Genomic DNA, 22,854 nt, shown 5'->3' on the forward strand with positions numbered 1-22,854 from the left:
CGATCCATGGACAACGCCCTCGGTCTGTCCGATATTATCGCCGCACTTTCGAACATGGGCTCAATAATCAATTTACTAAAAACCAAAAACGTCTTTGCCATCATAGCAGATACAGCTCGCAAATTCACGACGCACCGGATTTATTATCCAAACTACTCACTCTACCTGAAGGAATGATGGCCTTTTTCACCGACTAATACGGATCAAGAGCGCCATCACCATAGAAACCTCACATTCTGCTTCTTTAACGCCAACGGCGTCGCTCCCAAGAAAGTAGAACTCACCGACTTCGCCGAACGACATAAAATTGACGTCCTCCTATTGACAGAAACGCATCTGCGACCCACCCAAACCTTCAACATTCGCAACATGGTGGGCTATCGCACCGACCGCCACAATCGGCGAGGTGGAGGCACAGCAATCTGCCTCCGATCTTCACTCACTCACTCCCTCGAATCCTTGCCAGAAATGACAAGTCTTGAAGCCACTGCAGCCACGATCACCACCACACACGGGAAGCTCACGTTCGTCGCAGCCTACTTGAGCCCTGGTGCGGCCTTCACGGATGAAGACTTCATCTCTATCTTTGATAGATACGACTGAATCCTCTATTGCGGGGATCTTAATGCGAAACATGTAGCTTGGAACTCGCGGCAGACAAACGCCAAAGGAACCTGTCTGTACGATCTTGAGATTTGGCTCCAAGCTTTCACCGAAGATCCGGAGGAACCAACTTACCTGCCTACTGTTCAACGCCATCAGCCTGATGTGCTCGATGTGGCCATTGTTAAAAATGTGAATCCTGATCTATCACTCCAATCAATCAATGACTTGACTTCTGATCACCAACCTGTTCTTGGAACACTGTCTGGAGCTCTTCCGACATTGCCGCCGAAAACGAAAATCTCCACGGATTGGATATCCTTCGCCAGGTGGCTGAACAACAATGTGTGCCCCACGGAGCCATTAGCAACCCCGGAGCAACTCGAAGACGCCTTCACTCGTCTGACTTCCAAAATCAAGAAAGCTGCCCACCAGGCCTCAACGAAGCTACTCTTCTCCACACCATATCGCGAACCACTGCCGCCAGCACTACAGGACTTGAAATATTTGAAGAATCGAGCCCGTAAGAAATGGCAAACAACTCGCCACCTGGCATACAAACGCGAAATGCACCAGCTCTCCAGAGAACTCACGTGGCGATGCAAGGAATGGCGCGCTGAACTGTGGGAGGACCGGATGGCACAAATCCAACACCTCTCGCGTGATGAATGGGGATTTATCCGTAACATCAAGAAACCCAGACCACCAAAAACGGCACTCACGGATGGCACAAATGTCATCTTCGACAACCTCCAAAAGGCCGAACTTTTTGCGGATACTTGTGAAACGCAAACACGCCTGAATTTCGCGCAGTTTCACAACGACGAAGAAGAGGACGCGCGCACTCGGGCAGAGGCGCACCGCATAAGACAACACCCCAGCGGAGAGCGGCCGGAACTGACGTCGCCAAGGGAAATTCGTCGCATTCTCAGGAACTTCACATCTGCTCCCGGGCCTGATGGAATTTCAAATGATCATCTAAAACACCTACCTCGGAAACCGCTAGTGCTACCAACGCGAATATTCAATGAATGCCTGTTGAAGGAACATTTCCCCCCACAATGGAAACTGGCCAAGATTATACCCATCCCGAAACCGGGTAAGGACCTACTCCAGCCTGAGCACCACCGACCAATCAGTCTCCTTTCTACGACGGCCAAACGTTTGAACGTGTCATCCTGGCCCGTATCAAGCCGCCCCTCTTGGAAAACGACATCATTCGACCTGACCAATTTGTATTTCAACCGAAACTTTCCGCTGAAACCCAGCTGCTCCAGATCTCAGAACACCTTAAAAACCAAATCAACCTAAACCACTATACGGCAGCCATTTTCCGGGATGTACAACAAGCATTTGACAAGGTGTGGCGAGAGAAACTCTTAAGTAAACTACGGAACACTACTGACATCCCCAACTGTTACATCAAGATCATTGACAGCTTCTTGATCGACCGCCGTTTTTACGTCCAACAGGCCAATCAACACTCAGAAACGAAACCTCTGTCAGACGGTATACCGCAAGGATCGGTACTCTCTCCCATCTTATTCACCATCTACGTGAATGACATGCCCAAACTGCCGAACATGATGCTAGCACAATTCGCTGATGATACGGCTCTTCTTACCAGTAGTCGTTCATTAGATACGGCCGTCACCCGCTTGCAGCACCAAGTTGATATCCTCCTCTTGTGGGCGACTGACAACAAAATCACGATCAATGCACTGAAAACGAAAGCCATACTCTTCACTCGCCGGAGACCACTTCTCTACCGCCGCCTCCAGATCAACGACCATGCCATCGATTGGTCCACCACAACGAAGTACTTGGGGGTCACCCTGGACCATAAACTTACTTCTCAGCCCACATTAACGACAAAAGTCTCAAAATCATTCGCGCCATCCATGAACTCTAACCCTTTTTAGCAAGCACAGAGCTGAATGTAGCAAGGAGGCTCCGAATCTACCGCGCGACAATCCTCCCGATGATGTTATATGGCTGCGCCACGTGGGGAATCACATCCACCACCAACATCCGCAAACTACAACGTTTACAAAACCGATGTCTACGAATCATACTCAAAGCGCCCAAGTGGTCCCTGATTATTTCCTTACATGACGAACTGCAGGTTTCACCGATAGATCAAGTAATTCAAATGCATGTACAGCGTCTCATCACCAAAATAGACGACTTAAGGCCGTCGACGAGGCAACTCGAAGGAGTCGCAACCATTCAACCTGAACCCTGGCATAAAGTCAAGGTTCCTAGGGCCCTCACAACGCAATAAAAAGTGAAGCAAAGGTATGTATGGCACAAAGGACCCCTGTGAGCTCAAAGTCCTACAAACGATTACAATAAAGATGTACAAAACCCACCTTTCAACCTTGGAAGTCCAGCCGCCAAAGGAGGTAGCACTTCGGCAACGACACCACACACACACACACACGCACACACACACACACACAAAAGGACATCCCAAGGCGTTCCGTATGGGGTCCGCGCCCGATAGGTGCGATCCTAGCACCATCATGGCTCTGTTGAAGTTCGTTATGCTGTCCCACAGCGAGTTTCTCTCGTGGCCGAACCATTCTCCTGGCCTTCTGAACCCGGTATGCGCCTGTGATGTGCGCTTCCTGTGGCATCTGGCTGCTGTTGGAGCTGCATATTATGACGGCCATCCTCCAAGGAGCTTGCTGCCGCCTGGTATCGCGTATGCCGTTCTGTTCCGTTACTTACGCCCTTGGACGTCTGTAGTTCATTCCTGGAGGAGGGAACTTCCTAGCGTTGTTTCTGTAGTAGTTTCCAAGCAGGATTCCACGCAGTACTAAGCTGATATCCTGCTTCCGGTTGATCAAGTTCACCGCCAACTTGCTTTCAATAGATTCCTTAATGACAGTAGCCCAGAATAGGGGGGTCTGAGCCAGGATCCTGGTTTTGTCATAATCCATGGTGTGCTCAAGTTCCCTGCTCCAGAAATGAACTACAGACGTCCAAGGGCGTAAGTAACGGAACAGAACGGCTCACAGGCGCATACCGGGTTCAGAAGGCCAGGAGAATGACTCGGCCACGAGAGAAACTCGCCGCAGTCGCGGACAGCATAAGGAACTTCACCAGAGCCATGATAGTGCTAGGATCGCGCCTATCGGGCGCGGTCCCAATAGGGAGCGCCTTGGGATGTCCGCTACCTCAGAAGAGAGCCGCAAGGGGCGCGGACCGAAGATGGAGCGCCTGGAGACTGATACCACCGCCAGAAATGGCCACAGTGGGCGCGGACGGCATAGGGAGCGCCACACACCGCCCAGGCATAAATATGGGACAAGGTCAGCTCGTCATCCAGTCTCAGGGAACACCTTATGAAGACACCGAGTTACGACGTCAAAATATCGTGTTGGGAAGACGCGGACCACCGGCAGTACACCCGATTCTACGAGATGACAATATCTTTTGTGCAAAAATACACTTTTTAAATTGAAAAATGCCTATTGTTATTAACAAACTAAAATTATGGTAAATTAGAATGTCCGTGGTCTTTGTAGCAGGATTATAGTGCGAGTTGTTTACGAGATATCGTATTTTGGCAAGTTTCCACACCGACACTTGTTTGTGGCATTCAGTTTGCGTAGCTGCTGGGTACAGTGTTGTTACGGTAACTTACAGTGTGAATGTGTGTTTCTGGAGTGCACTGCGACTTGCTAGACAGTTAGTGTGTGACAGTCCAAGCAGTAGGTCGTGAGCGGACGATGGGATTTATCGATGCAGAAAAAGCCGACATGGTGAGAAGAGAGTGTAGGAAGAATGTAGTTCGTTCTTGTACGGTGTATGCGACAAGATATCCCAATAGACGTCAACCGTTTCAGCAGTTAGTTATCAACATCTTCAACCAGTTAGGTGAAAGTGGCAGTGTAACACGTAGAAATCGTAACAGAAGGGAAAAAGTGACAACGGAAGAAAAGGTATGTTCCTGCCGCTGTTACAGTTGATTCACACATTAGCTCCTGCGCAATCGCACGAGAAAGTGGCATGAGTCAGGCAAGTGCCGTAAGCATTCTCCATCGATATAGATTCCATCCTATCACATCTATCTCTATCAAGAGCTGTATGAAAATGATTATGAGAATCGTGGTAACTTCTGTACGTGGGCATTAAGACAGCATAATCCAGATATATCGTGCACCTTGTTTAGTGATGAAGCCACATTTACCAATTGTGGCGACGTAAACCGCCGAATCATGCACTATTGGTCTGCTCACAATCCCCGTTTGCTTCCTCAGGTGAAACGTTAGCGTCCATGCAGTGTAAACGTGTCGTGTGAGGTAGTGAACCATCAGCTCCTAGGCTCGTTTTCCGTAGACGGGACACTGAAAGCGCACAGGTATAGCAGCCAACTAACAGACCATTTTCCACAGATCCTAGAAGACGTTCCCCTGCAGACTAGGAGGAACCTGAGATACTAACGTGATGGCTGTCCAGCTCGTAGTGCACGAAGTACCACAGTATTTTTTCACGAATTTTTTCCAAATAGTTGGACTGGGCGCAGAGAACCAATACCTTAGCCGGCCTGGTTTCTCGGATTTGACACCTGTAGACTTTGTTCTTTGGGGAAAGCGGACAGACACCGCCTACAAGGACATACCAATTACATCCGACGATACGATGCAGTCTGCTCGGTCATCTCCGCTGGAAAGCTAGCACGTGCGCAGCAGTCGTTCCATACCAGACTGGAAGCGCGTATTGCCGCTGTCGGTGGTCATTCTGAACACAACCGGTGATGGTCCATTGTCTCGTTACTGATCAGAACCCAATAAGTAGTGTACGCACTTGTTTTGTTCGTAAGTGTGTGCTACCACGGGTATTGTACAAGCGTCGGTGTGAGAACTTTTCAAAATACGATATCTCTTAAACAACTCACACTTAGAATCCTGCGTAAATACCACTGACATTTTAATTTACGCTACGTTTTGTTTGTTAATGGTTCAAATGGCTCTGAGCACTACGGGACTTAACTTCTGAGGTAATCAGTCCCCTAGAACTTAGAACTACTTAAATCTAACTAACCTAAGGACATCGCACATATCCATGCGCGAGACAGGATTCGAACCTGCGACCGTAACGGTCGCGCGGTTCCAGACTGTAGCGTCTAGAACAACTCGGCCACTCCGGCCGGCTGTTTGTTAATGTCCGTTGACATTGTTCTGTTTAAAAAGTTTACTTTTGCACAAAAAATACAGTTTCCAAGTATTATTACAATCCGTCGAATGGCTAACAATACAAGCTGGATCGATAAGATACATAGGTGTGCTTCACGAGCCGAGAAGCAAACGTACATTAGATGTGTTCTATCTCGAAAGGCATTCGGAATAGCACACATGTCCATATGAACTTTTTTGCTTCAAATGACCATTTCTCCTGGGATACACTGTATTTGCAACATGCCTTAGGCATTTTCACTTTATTGTTCGTTATGTGGATATTTCATACTCGTAAAGTTCCACTTCTCATAAGGCTAGGAAGTACACAGGAAAGCACGTGAAGTTACTGATATCTCGTAATCGGTTAGTCGAGATTACCTCATGGTTCCATAACGGTGTTAGACACAACATATCATTAGACAAATTCTTCGTGGTGCGATACAACAGTTTTTCACGACCTGCTCAGTTATATATCCTTTCCTAGGATGTTATCTTGTTCGAAAAGTGGTTGACATGAAACTGTACTCTTCGACGGCAGAGTTACTATAGGGTTTGAAACAGAATACAGCTAACAAGGTTTCATACTCGGCACTGTTGAAGTTCCGAGGAGAGTCACCCAATATATTGCTTCCTCCGACATATACCTCGCGATTAAAACATGAAGGTAAATTTTAGACAGTTTTGAGATCCCACGGAGGGTTACCAACAATCTTTCTTCCCGTGAGCCATTTGCGAATGAAACAGTAAAGGCGGAAAACGACAATGGTACGAAAAGCGCCATCCGCTACGTAAGGCGTTTTGCGGAATACAGATGTAGACGTAGGATATTTTTACCAACACTATTCTTAAGCTGTACTACGTGTCTGTAGGTGGCACACCACTCACTGTAGGCATGTTGCAGAATCCGCGTTGATACGCCAATGAATCTGGCAGTTTCATTTTTCATGTGTCCATGGACAACCTTAACAGATTCCTCATTTCTGCCAGGATCTAAGGTCCTCGTGTCGATCCACCTTACTTCGCTGGTTCTCATAACCGAATGGCGTAACAGAACGTCGTTACCATAACTTACGTTAGCGGTGGAGTGTCACGTGACCGACTACTAGCAGATCTTACACCATCTACGTCGATCCAAAGAGATCAGTGTACATTTGTAAGGGGGTTACTAGTAATATATCCGGTGATCTTCAAATATTCTTTACACTTGTGAGTCCGGATGGACAACCTGATAACATGTATACGATCACAGGTACATATTTGCTTGAAAATAAGCTTTTGAAACTGGCTATCAATGATAATAATTAAAGGACATTATCAAATGTGCAGCCTCTGTTCAACACCGATTACTTCACAATATTTTGGGGAAACGTTTTGGTACAGAGAGAAAATTTTATAATTTCTTGCATCGCTTCTAGTTATATTTCTCGTAAATGATATAAGCTCAGAATTACTGCACTGTACAGGATTTCCCAAGAGTAACGATTCACTTTCATGAAAAATATATTTAATATAGAAAAGATATAGATATACGACAAGGGCACATATAAGACAGTAGAAGTCATTAAAGTACAACGTGGCAACCTGCATGTCAACACAAATAGACACTTTTTCCACCTCAGCCCTGAACACAAGATCCAAAAGATCAGTACACACTTCCATACGGGGGGCATGATCTTCCTCCACCAGGTACGTACCTGGATGCTATACGTCGTCTTCTTCGGCGTAAAACGGAGAGAACGACAGACAACGGATCATGGAATGTTCAACTCACGACTCAGTTTGATAGGAAGCTCGTGGGCTCGTGTCAGTGGTCTCGTCAATTGTCAGGGCTGCGTCGTCAGATGTTGATGGCGTCCATGAAGTTCCACATTAATCAGGGCTGTGTCGTCAGATGTTGACGGTGCCCATGAAGTTCCTCATTAATTATTAATTAATGCATCGACGGTGCAGCTCATGCACCTCCTATAACTTTGTGGTAAATCACGAAGTTTCCAGGAAACAATGGCTTTTCTGTTTTTTTTACAGAGAGTATCCGGAACACTTGTGAGAGGTGAATTGTTTACATTAATGTTGTCATGAAAATGAATCGTTGCTTTTGGACATCCTGTATTAAAGATACTGTCGAATCACGGGGGTATACCTGGTCTTATCAAGCAATCCAAAAAGCCTACTGTGCAGAGGAATGACGAAGGGAAAGCAGGCGGTTTGGTGATTCGAAGTGGTGTGTTGCAGTGGTGCAGATGAACCCGAGCACGATTCGGCAGTGGCTGCGCGGTGGCGACCTGGAACGGCTGGAACAGGTGGTGCTGGAGGGCCACGGCCACCGTCTGGTGGGGGAGTACAGCCCGGAGCCCAGGGTGCGCGCCTTTCTCAAGACCGTGCCGGACTACATGGTGAGCCACACACGCTCGCGCACGAGCACACACACACAGACACACACACACGTGCGTTTTCTCTGAAAGATAGTGAACGAAGAAAGCTGAACTGTGATTTTTAACTAACAACTAAGTAATTCCGATTACGCCACATTTCTAGATTTCCTGAACGCTTTGAGCACTGTTCCTCAAAAGCGGCTTCTAAGCAAATCACGTGCCTATGCAGTATCGTTTCAGTAGTGTGCCTGGTTCCTGTCCTGTCTGCATAAAGGATTTAGAAGACAATCTGATCAGCCGTCTTGTTTGTTAATGATAGTGTCTTTTAGCCTCTAATAAAACCATCAGAAGACAGAAAAGAATTAGAAATGATTTAGACATCGGTTCAGTTCAGTCCACCTCCGCAGTTGCGAGGTCGGCGTACCTGAGTGCCATTCAGAGGTTCCGGGTTCGATTGTCAGTACTGCCAAGGATTTTTCCTTGGTGGGACAGTAAGAGGTGCACTTACCTCGTGAGGCCAATTGAGGGTCTACTCCACCGATTAATAGATATTCCAAGGTTAAGGAACCCGACAACGACGGGGAGAGTGATATGCTGAATACATTCTCCTCTATATCGCATCCGATGACGTCATTGGCAGAGTATGGCATGGCGGTTGGTCGCTCTCGATTGGCCGTCTGTGGCGGAACTTACTTTGTCTGTATACGGCAAAAAGTGTCAGTTGATCCTGAACAATAAAAAACGTGTGGTTTTCCACATGCATGCTAAAAAAATCTAGAGATTCGTCTGTTGCACCCCACAGACTTCTGGCTCTGTGTGATGTATCCTCGTACTGAGGAGTGATCGAAGACACTTTGATAGAATAACGGCTTATTTACAAAACTCAGTTATAATGTTCTCGGATGAGCATCCGCACAACTACATACAACAGAAATGTCTCTCCTGTGACGTGATGTGGTTACACGACGAACTCCAGAGTCGTAGCAGGTAGCGGCGTGAAGACGTGGTATGTTACTTGAGCCGGTGCTGCCTGCGTATGACGGCTGACGTACCACTGGTGAAGACTACGACGAACTGAGCCGTGTCTGCCGGCGTGGAACGCTGAGACGAAACTGCTAGTACTGCCAACTTATACCGCTGAGACTGAGATGCTGGTACGGAGGGACGGAACTGCTGCTACTGGCGACTTGAGGCGTAGGGCGTAACTGACTTCCCACCGTCGGGCGATGGCGTGAGTATTTGACTTAGACGGATGTCCGCGTGGCGCTGCGAGGGTTCGTGACCTGGCGTAGCAAAGTCGTACTCTGCTGACACTCTGCTGCGAAAGCAACACCGTCTATCGTCGAGGTTGGCACCCCCAGACGCTGTGAAGGTGACGCGTAAGCAGGCGATATAAGGAAAATATCTCTGTATTACACTGAGGTGATAAAAGACATGGGATACTTCCTCACATCGTTTCGGACCACATTGTCGGCCGTTGTGACCGAGCGGTTCTAGCCGCTTCAGTCCGGAACCGCGCTGCTGCTGCGGTCGCAGGTTCGAATCCTGCCTCGGGCATGGATGTGTTTGATGTCCTTAGGTTAGTTAGTCCAGGGGACTGATGACATCAGATGTTAAGTCCCATATTGCTTCGTGCCTTTTGAACCATTCGGACCACATTGTGCCCGCCATAATGCAGAAAATCGACATGGCATGGAAGCCCCCTGCAAAAATATTGAGCCATACTGCCTCGATAGCCGTCCATAGTAGCGAGAGTATTGCCGGTGCAGGATTATGTGCACGAAATATTATGTCCCATAAATCTGGGTGGCCAAGCGAAGAGACTGAATTGTCCAGAATGTTCTTCACAGTGTGAATAACTGTTGCCTGGTGACATGGCGCATTGTCATCCATAAAAATTTCAAAATAAAACCCCTACAGCCGTCCTTTCGATTTTATTTTATTTTGTTGCAACCAGTTTCAACTCTTCAATGTGTCTTCTTCAGGCCTGTGTGCATAAAACAGTAACGATAGCATTATCAACTTATCAATCAAGTTACATGGAAACAGATTAAAACAGAATGAGAAACAATGGCAAGACTCTACAAGTGAATTTACACCGAACATTTTATAGAACGAACCGACACATCCATTGTCATATATCTAAAATATTCCATCACGAGGAACTAGATAGGTTGAGGAGGGTGAAGGGTGGTGGGGAATGGGAGCTGGCAGTTGGCAAGAAGGCAGATAGGAAGAGAAGGTATTCAGACAGTTATACTTTGTGTGTATGCAATAGATTTGACCAACTGTCAGAGTTGAGTGGAGAGGAGACTCGTGTAGCTGTAGATGCAGGGAACATATAGCAGTCCTCTGCAGTTAGGAGTTCTAGATCAGTTGTAGAGTCTAACAGAAAGAAGAAGGTTCTGCTGCTAGGTAGTTCGCATGGTAGAGGTATGGGCCAACAGTTGCAGGAAGTGTTGGGGAGTGAGTACCAGTTCACCAGCATTGTGAAGCCTAAGGCAGTGTTGACTCAGGTGACTGACAGCATAGGGGAGTTATGTAGGAATTTTACGAGGGAGGATCAGGTAGTTATAGTGGGTGGAGCAGGGAACGGTCTTGATAGGGATGGGGAATATGATGTAGGTGATGACCTGGTAAAGATAGCTACTCAAACTGGTGTTGGTAATGTGCATATCGTGCAACTGTTTCAGCGTCATGATCGGCCTCACCTTAATGCGGCTGTTAGGCTCATTAACATGAGGCTGGGGAGGGCGCTGATGGCTGAGGGCATGGGTCACACCTCAGTGGTGCCAGTTTGGTCTATCAGTAGTCAGGATTCACTAGGCATGGCCTGCACCTCAATAGGTATGGGAAGGGGAGGCTGACAGAGCTTATAGGTGACAATGTAGTGGGTGGTGGTGGGATCACTCATGGAAAAATTCTGTAGTAGTTGGTGTTAGAGCTGCATCTTTTTTAGACTGAAGTTAGCTGATAGGTATAACTGCTTAAAGGAAGTCCCTTTACCTAAGTGCTCACCTGAGGATGTAATGTTTCGAAGTAGAGAAGGAGTTGGCATATTTCATCGAAATATTAGAGGTATTAGGGATAAAGTTAGTGAACTGTTTATAGATGTTGACTCTGAAATTTTTGGTATATCAGACCACCACTTAAATAATTTGACAATTCAGAGGCATCCTTTACCAGGATGCAGATTACCTGGCTGTTTTTCAAGGAGTTCCTTGCGGGGTGGGGGAGTGGCTATGTATGTAAAAAACAGTATTCCATTTGAGTCCATAGACGTATCACGACACTGCACTGAATAGATATTTGAATATTGTGCTGGGGCAGTTGAATTTAGTGAAACTAAACTTCTAATTGTTGTTGTTTATAGGTCCCCTAAATCTGACTTCAAAGCATTTCTGCTCAAGCTGGAAAGGGTGCTTGATTCACTTTGTAGGAAGTGCCAGAAATTAGTTATAGGTGGTGACTTCAATATAAATTTTGTATATGATGGTGCAAGGAAAAGGAAGTTGGTAAATCTCATAAATTCAGATGATCTGGTGCAGTCTGTGTTTTTTCCAACGAGGCTGCAGGGGAACAGTAGCACAGCCATAGACAATATTTTTATTCATTCTTCATTACTGGATGGGCACTCTGTTAGTAAAAGGGTGAATGGTCTTTCAGACCATGATGCATAAATTTTAACACTAAAAGGCTTTAATACTCAAACAAATGTCACATTTAATCACAAACTATGTGGAAAAGTATCCAACAGCAACAGAGAGTTTTCAAAACCTTGTCAAGGAACAAGAGTGGCAGGATGTTTATAGTGCTGATAACATGGATGGCAAATATAATGAACACATTTCTCATGCTCTTTGAGAGTTGCTTTCCATTAGAACGTTCTAAACGGGGTACTAGCAGCAATAGGCAGCCTGGGTGGCTGACTAGTGGGATAAGGATATCTTGTAGAACGAAGTGGGAATTATATCAAAATGTTAGAGGTAGTCACAATCAAGCTACAGTAGCCCATTACAAACAGTATTGTAAGGCGCTTAAAATGTTATTAGGAAGACAGAGAATATGTGGTATGCAAATAGAGTAGCTAATTCACGGGATAAAATTAAAACCATATGGTCAGTTGTAAAGGAAGTGTCTGGTCAACAGCACAAGGTCGACGATATAAAGTCAGTTCGCAGTAAAAATATTTGTGTTACTGATAAATCAGACATGTGTAGAGTATTTAACAATCTTTTCTGAGCAATGCTGGTAAAATAAATAAAAATTTGTTTTCTGCAGGGACTCATACGACTTTCTTGGCAAATGCCTTTCCGAGATTGATGTCTGAAATACTCCTCAGTGATAAAGATAAGAGGGAGATTGAGCCAATAATTAAATCACTGAAGACTAAGGGACTCTCATGATATGAACGAGTGCCTAGCAGTATATTAAAGTACTGTTTTGCACATGTTAGCCCTGTATTTAGCCTATTTCTAATTTTTCCTTTAGGAATGGTCAATTTCCTGAACAATTATACTCAGTGGTAAAGCCTCTCTATAAAATGGGGAAAGGGATAATGTAGATAATTTTAGACCTATTTCTATGCCATCAGTGTTTGCTAAAGCTATTGTAAAGGCTGTGTATATAAGGATAATTGATCATTCTATATCACACGATTTGCTATTAAATGTACAGTTTGGCTTTAGAAGTCGTTTAACAACTGAAAGTGCTACTTTATCTTTTTTCTCCGTGAGGTATTGCATAGGTTAAACAAGGGATTTGGCATATTTTTTGATTTAACTCAGGCGTTTGATTGTGCTGATCACAAAATATTGCTCCAGAAGTTGGACCATTACGGAATACGGGGAGTAGCTCACAATTGGTTCCCTCTTACTTTAGCAACAGACAGCAAAAGAACATTGCTCACAGTTTTGAGAATGGCTGTAATGTGGGGTCTGAGTGGGGTACGGTCAAGTGGAGTGTACCCCAGGGATCAGTGTTGTGGCCACTCCTCCTCCTTTTTATATAAATGATATGCCCTCTAGTATTACAGGTAACTCTAAAACATTTATGTTTGCTGATGACACTAGCTTGGTAGTAACGGATGCTGTGTGCAACATTGCCTTGGTTTCAAATAGTGCAGTTCATGACCTAAGTTCATGACTTCTAGAAAATAAACTAACGCTGTATCACAGTAAGACTAAGTTTTTAGTTTCCAACACACAAAACCTGACGTTTTAATTTCACAGAATGGGCATATGATTAGTGAAACTGAGCAGCTCAAATTTCTAGGTGTTCAGATAGATAGTAAACTGTCGTGGAAAGCCCACGTTCAGGATCTTGTTCAAAGACTTAATACTGCCATTTTTACTATTCGAACGGTATTTGAGGTGAGTGATCGTTCGACACGAAAATTAGTCTACTTTACTTATTTTAATTCGCTTATATCGTATGCTATTATATTTTGGCGAAACTCTTCCCATTCTAAAAGGATATTTTTAACTCAGAAACGGGCGGTTCGGGCAGTTGGTGGTGTAGGTTCACGAACCTCTTGTCGACCCCTGTTCACGAGTCTGCGTATTTTGACATTGGCCTTTCAATATATATATACTGTCATTTCTTGTTAACAATATTAGCGTATTCCCAAGAATAAGCAGCTTTCACTCAGTTAATACTCGGCAGAAATCAAACCTGCATTTGGATCGGACCTCCTTAACTTTTGTGCAGAAAGGTGTACAGTATAATGCTGCATCCATTCTTAATAAGCTACCACTCGAACTCAAAAGTATTAGCAGTAATCCACGCGCTTTCAAATCTAAATTGAAGAGTTTCCCCATGAGTCACTCCTTCTATTCTGTCGATGAGCTCCTTGAAAAACGAAGCTGATTCTTGTTCCATTGTTGACTGCGTTTACTTAAACTTATGGACTGACTTTTTTCGGTTTCATAAACATTTTATTTTTATCTGTTATTACTTTTACGTTGTAATTCCATGTAGTGACACGTTCCATGACCTTGGATGTTTGCTCCTCAATTTGGTCCTACGGAACTTGACGTGTAAATAAATAGATAAATAAACTAATTTCCACTCAGTACATTGTACAATTTTACTATCTATTATATCTTCTTTAAATAACTATTCATGATTTTTATTGGACAGTCGGACATACATTATCTGCACAACCATAAAATAACCTACTGTAAGACAAAATAACTGTAGAAGGTGATAAATGGAAGGAAGAAATACCTCACAAACAAGTAAAAAGGAGGAGGATGACCTATGTGTCGTGTCAAAGTATAAGATACTTAGTTGTACACAGATGAGGGGCATACACTATGTCATATCTATAAAATGAACGTCCAAGGCGTGTTATTTTTATTGTTTTCATTTCTCTGTCCATGTCTTTAGAAGGTTTCCTACACAAATGATTCTTATCAATTTGAGAACACAAGGGCGTAATATTAAATGTAAAATTACAACTGGATTTTACTATGCGTGTCACACATTTATTATATTGTATATGTGTGTTTTCTATATTGAGGGCTTACAATCTTTTTAAATTCTCATATTCTGCTATTTAATTCTTATATCAATTTTATATGAATTCTTATATTTTATTCTTATGTTTATTCTTCAGGAACATTTTCTGCACTTCCTTGGATGATACCGATCGTAGAAACTTTTGGAACGCAGACATTCCGAATACCACGAGCATCGCACGGAGACGCGTTTGTCACAGTGAGATTTCTTCGCCTGAATCTTACCCGAGGAAAAAATAAATAAATAAATAAATAAAAAAACACTGTTAACGATGGTGAAGACTTCGCGCGTTGGCAACAACTTCGCGGCAAACTATGCATAAGGGATCACTTTTTCGAAAACTGGCACCTGCAGTTGATTATGAACCAAGATACACTACTGGAATTTAACCGAAATCAATTTCAAATAATTTTCTCATTTCTTAAAATTCATTCATCTGATATACAATTAGTACACGAGTAAGGGCAACGTTATATCACTATACACTGGAAATAATCGTGTAATAATCTTCTACAGACATGCGTACATAAAGGAAAAACAAAAATAAAAGAAATAATCGGGTTTCTAACACGAGGCGCAAAATTAATAAGCCGCGATGCTAACCATTGTGTCATCATTTCGTCCGACCGTGAAGTATGGTAAAAGACACATAAAGGACCTAGAATATATCTCGAAAACTTTGACTGTCGTTTTTTCAGAAACGGTCGATTATCTTTGGATAAGCCGAGTCACGTGTTCGCTTATTTTGACCACACTTCCACTGAGCGAGTTTTCTGGGAAACAGGGTGATGGCACTTGCTGTGTTCTCCTCGTTATTAATATTCCGCCATCCTCCACAAGAAACCACAGTCATTGCTGAACACGTGGTCAAGAAATGAAAAAAAAAAAACGCATAAATACCACATACTTCAGAATTTCATTAATAGAACTCAGCGACTGAAGTCTAGAAAACCACTGTAGCCCACGACACTCAGTGTGCAGGAGAGTCATTTCAACATGTAAGACACCTGGAACTATCAAAGGCGGGAGCAAACTTCCTTGATGTATCAACGTTGATTAAAACTCCCTGGGAGTGACCAGCAGGTTTTCATCTACTCCGATGACCCTGGTGCATACTGCATCGGACCAGTCCTGACTGGGGCACTGCTGCAGCCATGGTGATAAAAGTCTTCCCTCAATATTAATACTAAGCGAGGTGGTGCAACGGTTGGCACCCTAGACTCGTATTCGGGAGGACGTCGGTTTAAACCCGCGTCCTACCATTCTGATTTAGGTTTTCCGTGATTTGCCTAAATCGCTTCAGGCAAATGTCGGGATGGTTCCTTTGAAAAGGCACGGCCGACTTCCTTTCCCATCCTTTCCTAATCCGATGTGACCGATGACATGGGCGTTTCGTCCCTTCCCCAAAATCAAACAACCGCCAATATTAATACGGCGAAGAACATTTGAATGTTCACTCAGAGCAACCGGAGGGACAAGGGAAGAGGAAAGGACTTTACAATTTCTCTGCAGTAGCTTCTGGCAGGATTTCGAAATGTGGACTTAGGACTCTGTATCCATTACGAACTTGTGGTTGCGTGTATGTGTCCAAATTTATATTTTTCTTGCAATTAGTTGTCTAGTATTTTCTCCTGTGTTCACACGACAAATAAATAATTGGGAAATTTGGAGACAGTATGTCAGCTATACTGCTTCATGTGTAACACAACAAGTAGTTCAGTTCTTAAAATGAATGCTCGATTTGGCGTATAAAGAAGTAAAACTGCTACTGACGACTCCAATCCCTCCAGCGTATAACAACTGAAATGCGGCATTTTGCCCTCCGTCACTTGATTTAGATGTTGGATTTTTAACATTAATATTGCAGAGATAGTAGTGTAAATAGGATATTGTGAAAGCTCAATATATCTGGAAAGTTGGTCGATGTACGGACTTCTGGTAACACGCTCTTGGTTCGCTGCCACTCCACCTAGAACGCTTCAAACTTATCAGTTCATTATCTCGTTATTTTGTTGGCTCACATTTGGTCTTTCATTTGCTTTTTCGTTTCATAGTTCACACTCAGATTCGTAAGCAATAAGAGCTACACGTCAGTCCGCAGAAGACCATGCAACGAAAACATCCTCTGTTTTATATGACACAAAAATAAATTTGGAGTCTTTTACTCCACCCAATACCGGGTGTTTCAGAATTGATGGCCAATATTCAGGGATATAACAGGAATTATCATTCAAAACAAAAAATCAAGTAAATATGGGCTGTTCTACTGCAAGCCCTTTGCTTTTTGTATTTTGGCATGTGGTAGTGTGAACTAAAACTAGAAAAAAATGTCCAGTAAACATGTGTTCTATAACGAATAACCTAAGAGCAATGAGCACTTGTTCATCTTCACTGCTTTGAAACACAACTCAAGGAAAATAAGCGAGCCTATGTTTACTTCACTTTTTTTTGTTTTGACTGATCATCCCTGTCATTTCCCAGAATACTTACCATCACTTCTGAAGCAGCCAGTATAACTGGTGTGAGAAGAACGCTATCAGAAAACGAGTAACATATTTACAACACAATTCAAAGAACGCAATATGCGTCCCTGTCCGACGATACTGATTTAGGTTTTCCGTGATTTCCCTAAATCGCTTCAGGCGAATGTCGGGATGGTTCCTTTGAAATGGTACGGCTGCGATCAGGAACGTAATTTCCACTTGATAACAGCCACACGGTTTTACAAATGAATGCACTTTACAACCAGGCTTCCAGACCGAACCATAAAGTATAAACGACAAATACAATCATTTAGTTCTAATATTACCGCGCCACATTTCTCGTACTCAAAGTACGCTACCACGTCACTTGGAGAGCTGCTGTCGTTCTCTGTTTCCGTGTCGTAATGTGGGCATTCGACTTACGATATTTTGTTGTTCTGTGCTCTGTGGGTCTCGCGATCTGGTCTATGAGACAGAGAGATACATTGAAGAGCTAAAGAAACTGGTACATCTGCCTAATACAGTGCAGGGCCCCCGCGAGCATGCTGAAGCGTCTCAACACGACGTGGCATGGACTAGACTGATGTCTGAAGTAGTGCTGGAGAGAATTGAGACCATGAATCCGGCAGGGCTGTCTATAAATCCATAAGAGTACGAAGGGGGTGGATACCTCTACCGAACAGTACGTTACAACGCATCCTAGATATGCTCACTAATGTTCATGTCTGGGAAGTTTGATGGCCAGCGGAATTGTTTATACCCAGAAGAGCCAGTCTGTAGCAATTCTGGACGTGTGGGGTGTCGCATTGTCCTGGTGGAATTGCACAAGTCCGTCAGAATGCACAATGGACATGAACGGATGCAGGTGATCAGAATGCTTACGTACGAGTCACATGTCAGAGTCGTATCTAGACGTATCAGGGGTCCCATATCACTCCAAGTGCACTCGCCCCACACCATTACAGAGCCTCCACCAGCTTGAACAGTTCACCGCTGACATGCACGGGTTCATGAGGTTGTCTCCAAACCCGTACACGTCCATCCGCAAGATACAATTTGAAACGAGACTCGTCCGACCAGACAAATGGCTCTGAGCACTATGAGACTTAACATCTGAGGTCATCAGTCCCCTAGAACTTAGAACTAGTTAAACATAAGTAACCTAAGAACATCACACACATCCATGCCCTAGGTAGGATCCGAACCTGCGACCGTAGCGGTCGCGCGGTTCCAGACTGAAGCGCCTAGAACCGCTCGGCCACACTGGCGGTTCCGATCAGGCAACATATTTCCAGTCATCGACAGTCCAATATTGGTGTTGACGGGCCCAGGAGAGGCGTAAAGTTTTGTGTTGTGGCGTCATAAAGGGTACACTAGTGGGCCTTCGGCTCCGAAAGCCCATATCGATGATGTTCCGTTGAATGGTTCGCACGCTGACACTTTGCTGATAGCCCAGCATAGAAATCTGCGGCAGTTTGAGGAACGGTTGCACTTCTGTCACGATGAACGTTTCTCTTCAGTCGTAGATGGTCGCCGGTTTTTGCAGGATCTTTTTCCGGCCGCAGCGATGTCGGAGTATTTGATGTTTTACCGGATTCATGATATTCGTGGTAAACTCGTGAAATGGTCGTACGGGAAAACCCCACTTCATCGCTGCCTCGGAGATGGTGTGTCCCATTGCTAGTGCGCCGACTATAAGATCGCGTTCAAACTCACTTAAATCTTGATAATCTGCTATTGTAGGAGCGGTAACCGATCTAACAACTGCACGAGGCACTTGGTGTCTTACATTGGCGTTACCGACCGCAGTGCCGATCAGTCTACCTGTTTGTCCATTATAATTATCCGGGCTGTTATGCCGTGGTCGGTTGATGAATTCTGTGTCAATTCCCAACGTTTCGTCCCCGTATGCGGAGGACATCTTCAAGGGGATCTGTAGCTAGATGGCAGGTCCAACACACCCACTGGCTCGCTATTGACTGCCGTTAAATTCCGTGTCCGCGCGCTCCCACGCCGTGGCGTCACGTCACGTGTTTTGAAAACGTCAGTGCAATCGGCCGCTGTCCGCTGCCGTCGATCGCCGTTGCCATTACGCAGTGATGGACGGGTGGTACACATCTTCTTCAACACCGGCATCCATATACCGTTTAATTTCACGCCCTCCTCCTTTCGGTTGAAATTATTTGGGTGTTTAGCGATTTCGATTGCCTCCGTACAGAGCCTTTCGTAATATCCACTTGTGGCCGCTAGTACTTGCGTCTCCTCGAAACGAATATGGTGGTTCCCTGGCTGGAAAGCATGCTCCGCAACAGCTGATCGTTCCGTTTCTCCTCTTCTACAATTGCCCTTGTGCTCTTTCAAACGTTTTGAAACAGTTCTTTTAGTGGTACCCACATAAACATCTCCACAGATATACACTCCACCTTCTTTCCAATGGTTTGCGAGCGTCCTTGGCAAGCTTAAGGTATTCCTGTATCTTCCTGTTGGGCTTGTAAATTACGGTAATATTCCGCTTCGTCAAGATCCTCCCTATTCTTTCCGTTACATTTTTAACAAACGGCAGGAAAACCTTAGATGGTACATCTCCAAAATGCAGTAATGAAGAACGGATATTCGTCTGCCGAAATAAAACGTGCGTTGAGACAGCCACGCAGAAACCATAGTGACGTACAGCCTACTACAAAATCTAAGGTTTTCCTGCCGTTTGTTAAAAATGTAACGGAAAGAATAGGGAGGATCTTGACGAAGCGGAATATTACCGTAATTTACAAGCCCACCAGGAAGATACAGGAATACCTTAAGCCTGCCAAGGACGCTCGCAAACCATTGGAAAAAGGTGGAGTGTATAGGATCCCATGCAGCTGTGGTGATGTTTACGTGGGTACCACTAAAAGAACGGTTTGTAAACGTTTGGAAGAGCACAAGGGAAATTGTAGAAGAGGAGAAACGGAACGATCAGCTGTTGCGGAGCATGCTTTCCAGCCAGGGAACCACCATATTCGTTTCGAGGAGACGCAAGTACTAGCGGCCACAAGTGGGTATTACGAAAGTCTCTGTACGGAGGCAATCGAAATCGCTAAACACCCAAATAATTTCAACCGGAAGGAGGAGGGCGTGAAATTAAACGGTATATGGATGCCGGTGTTGAAGAAGATGTGTACCACCCGTCCACCATTGGGTAATGGCAGCGGCGATCGGCGGCAGCGAACAGCGGCCAATTGCACTGACGTTTTCAAAATACGTGACGTCACGCTACGGTGCGGGAGCGCGCGGACGTGGTATTTAGCGGCAGTCAGTAGCGAGCGAGTGGGTGTGTTGGACCTTCCATCGAGCTACAGACCCCCTTGAAGATGTCCGCAGACTGGGACGAAACGTTGGGAATTGACACAGAATTCATCAACCGACCACGTCATCACAGCCCGGATAATTATAATGGACATGACATTTCCGGTTGTGAAAGTCTACATTTTAGTAGCCTACCTGTTTACATACCTCTGTATTTGAACACGCATGGCTATACTAGTTTCTTTGGAACTTCAGTGTACGAGCTAGGTGAGCTTGCAGGCGCGGATCGAGCTGGTGCACGACGCAGCGTCGCGCGGGGACCTGGAGGAGCTGCAGTCGCAGCTGCAGGAGGCGGGCGGCTTCCGGCGGCTGGCGCAGAGCAAGGACGCGGCGGGCCTGGGGCTGGCGCACAAGGCCGTGCTCGCCGACGACGAGCGCATGCTGCGATGGTTGCTAGACGCGCATCCCGCCGCCGCCGGCGTCAAGGACCGCGTGAGTACCCGCTCTGCCACACAACTACTGGCAGTTCTGAAGGGTTACTAGCAAGTACAGCAACCAACTTTTTGTTGCACAGAGGCCCGTAATAAGGACTATACATTGTGGTCCATTGATAGTGACAGGGCCAAATACAGGGTGGTGCACGAAATGTGTTACCATTTTGTTTCTGAATATAAACTTTATTGTCAATAGAATCTGAAAGGAACATATACTACAATGAAGAGCCGTCCATGGAGATTTGTTCTAACTCAGCACCTGCTCAATATGTCCACCTTTCGTTTACTAACTTCCTTCAAACGAACACTGAAGTTAGTGATTATCCTACGGCACATGTCTTCCGTAATTTCACTGCAAGCTTGAAGAATAAGTCCTCTCCATTAAATCACGTGGACGTTTCGCGAAAATTTTTTCCTTTAGGTACCCCCAAAGAAAAAAGTCACATGGATTGAGGTCTGGACTATTGGGGGGCCAATTTTGTCCGTCATTGAAGCAACGTGGAAACCTGAGTGAAATGATCCGCATGTCGAAATGCTCGTGTAAAAACTCCAACACAGTGTTTGCAGTATGTGGCCTTGCTCCATCTTGCGTGAACTACTGCGTGTTGAAGGGCAAGGCAGTAGCAAGAAGCTGTGGAATGAAGCTATTGCGAAGCATGCTCAAATAACGCTCGCTGTTCACAGTTTCTTCAAAGAAAAAGGGTCCAATAAGTCCGTGACTGGAAATTGCTGCCCACGCTGTAATCCTCGGAGCATAATGTTGTCGTTCATGAAGCACTTGTCGGTTTTCAGTAGCCCAAAAGCGTACATTTTGTTTGTTAGCCACAGCATCTAAATGAAAGTGCGCCTCGTCTGAAAACCAAACGTTGTTGAGAGTTTCTTCCCTATCCTCCGCCCACTGAGCAAACAGTAGTCTCTGCTGCTTGTGTTCTTCAGTGAGCTTCTGTGCACAGGTCATCTTGTATGGGTACATGTGGAGGTCACTTTTAAGAATGCGTTGAACGGAACGTCTGGATATTCCCAGTTCCACTGCTGCCTTTCTGCGCGATTTCCCGGGACTTCTCTGTTCAGCAACTCGTACCGCTTTTATATTCTCCGGCGAACAAACAGGCTTAGGCCGAGGTCCCTTCGCTTCCAGGACTGTTCCTTCCTGTACAAATATATCGTACAACCTGTGGATGGTCTTCTTGCAAGGGACCCATCGTGTGTTGAACTGTTGTCGAAAACGCCTCTGAGTCACAACAAGGCTTTTCGTTTCATGAAAAAGTAACACAATTGCCGATCGTTGCTATGTCGTCAGTCTTCCATTGTCAGCCATTGCTGCTTACTAGTCTCCTAGCGGCACTATCGTGAACTCATTTGTTTTTCCAAGCTCTGCTGGTACTGCTGTAGAGATCACAGCGGGATATCTAATGTGCGTCGTAAATTGTTAAAGAAACAATTGGTAACACATTTCGTGCGCCACCCTGTATCTCACGAAGTACGCATCAAACGAAAAAACTACAATGAACCAAACTCGTCTAGCTTGAAGGGGGAAACCAGATGGCGCTATGGTTGGCCCGCTAGATGGCGCTGTCATAGGTCAAACGGATATCAACTGCGTTTTTTTTAAATAGGAACCCCCATTTTTTATTACATATTTCTGTAGTACGTAAATAAATTTGAATATCTTAGTTGGACCACTTTTTTCGCTCTGTGATAGAAGGCACTGTAATAGTCACAAAAGTATAAGTACGTGGTATGACGTAACATTCCGCCAGTGCGGACGGTATCTGCTTCGTGAAACATTACCCGTGTTAAAATGGACCGTTTACCAATTGCGGAGAAGGTCGATATCGTGTTGATGTATGGCTATTGTGATCAAAATGCCCAACGGGCATGTGCTGCGTATGCTGTTCGGTATCCTGGA

General features: G+C 45.0%; 1 protein-coding gene across 1 annotated transcript in view; it reads left to right on the forward strand.

Annotated features, from left to right (window-relative positions):
* The window catches only part of LOC126252289 (uncharacterized), a 485,958-nt gene that overhangs the window by 64,850 nt on the left and 398,254 nt on the right, over nucleotides 1-22,854 (forward strand). The window contains exons 3-4 of the mRNA XM_049953169.1: nucleotides 8,022-8,182; nucleotides 20,731-20,943. Of these exons, the coding sequence (XP_049809126.1) occupies nucleotides 8,022-8,182; nucleotides 20,731-20,943 (374 nt within the window). The remainder of the gene's footprint in view (nucleotides 1-8,021; nucleotides 8,183-20,730; nucleotides 20,944-22,854) is intronic.

The sequence above is a fragment of the Schistocerca nitens genome, chromosome 4, assembly GCF_023898315.1.
Source record: "Schistocerca nitens isolate TAMUIC-IGC-003100 chromosome 4, iqSchNite1.1, whole genome shotgun sequence".
In the NCBI taxonomy this organism is placed as follows: Eukaryota; Metazoa; Arthropoda; class Insecta; order Orthoptera; family Acrididae; genus Schistocerca; species Schistocerca nitens.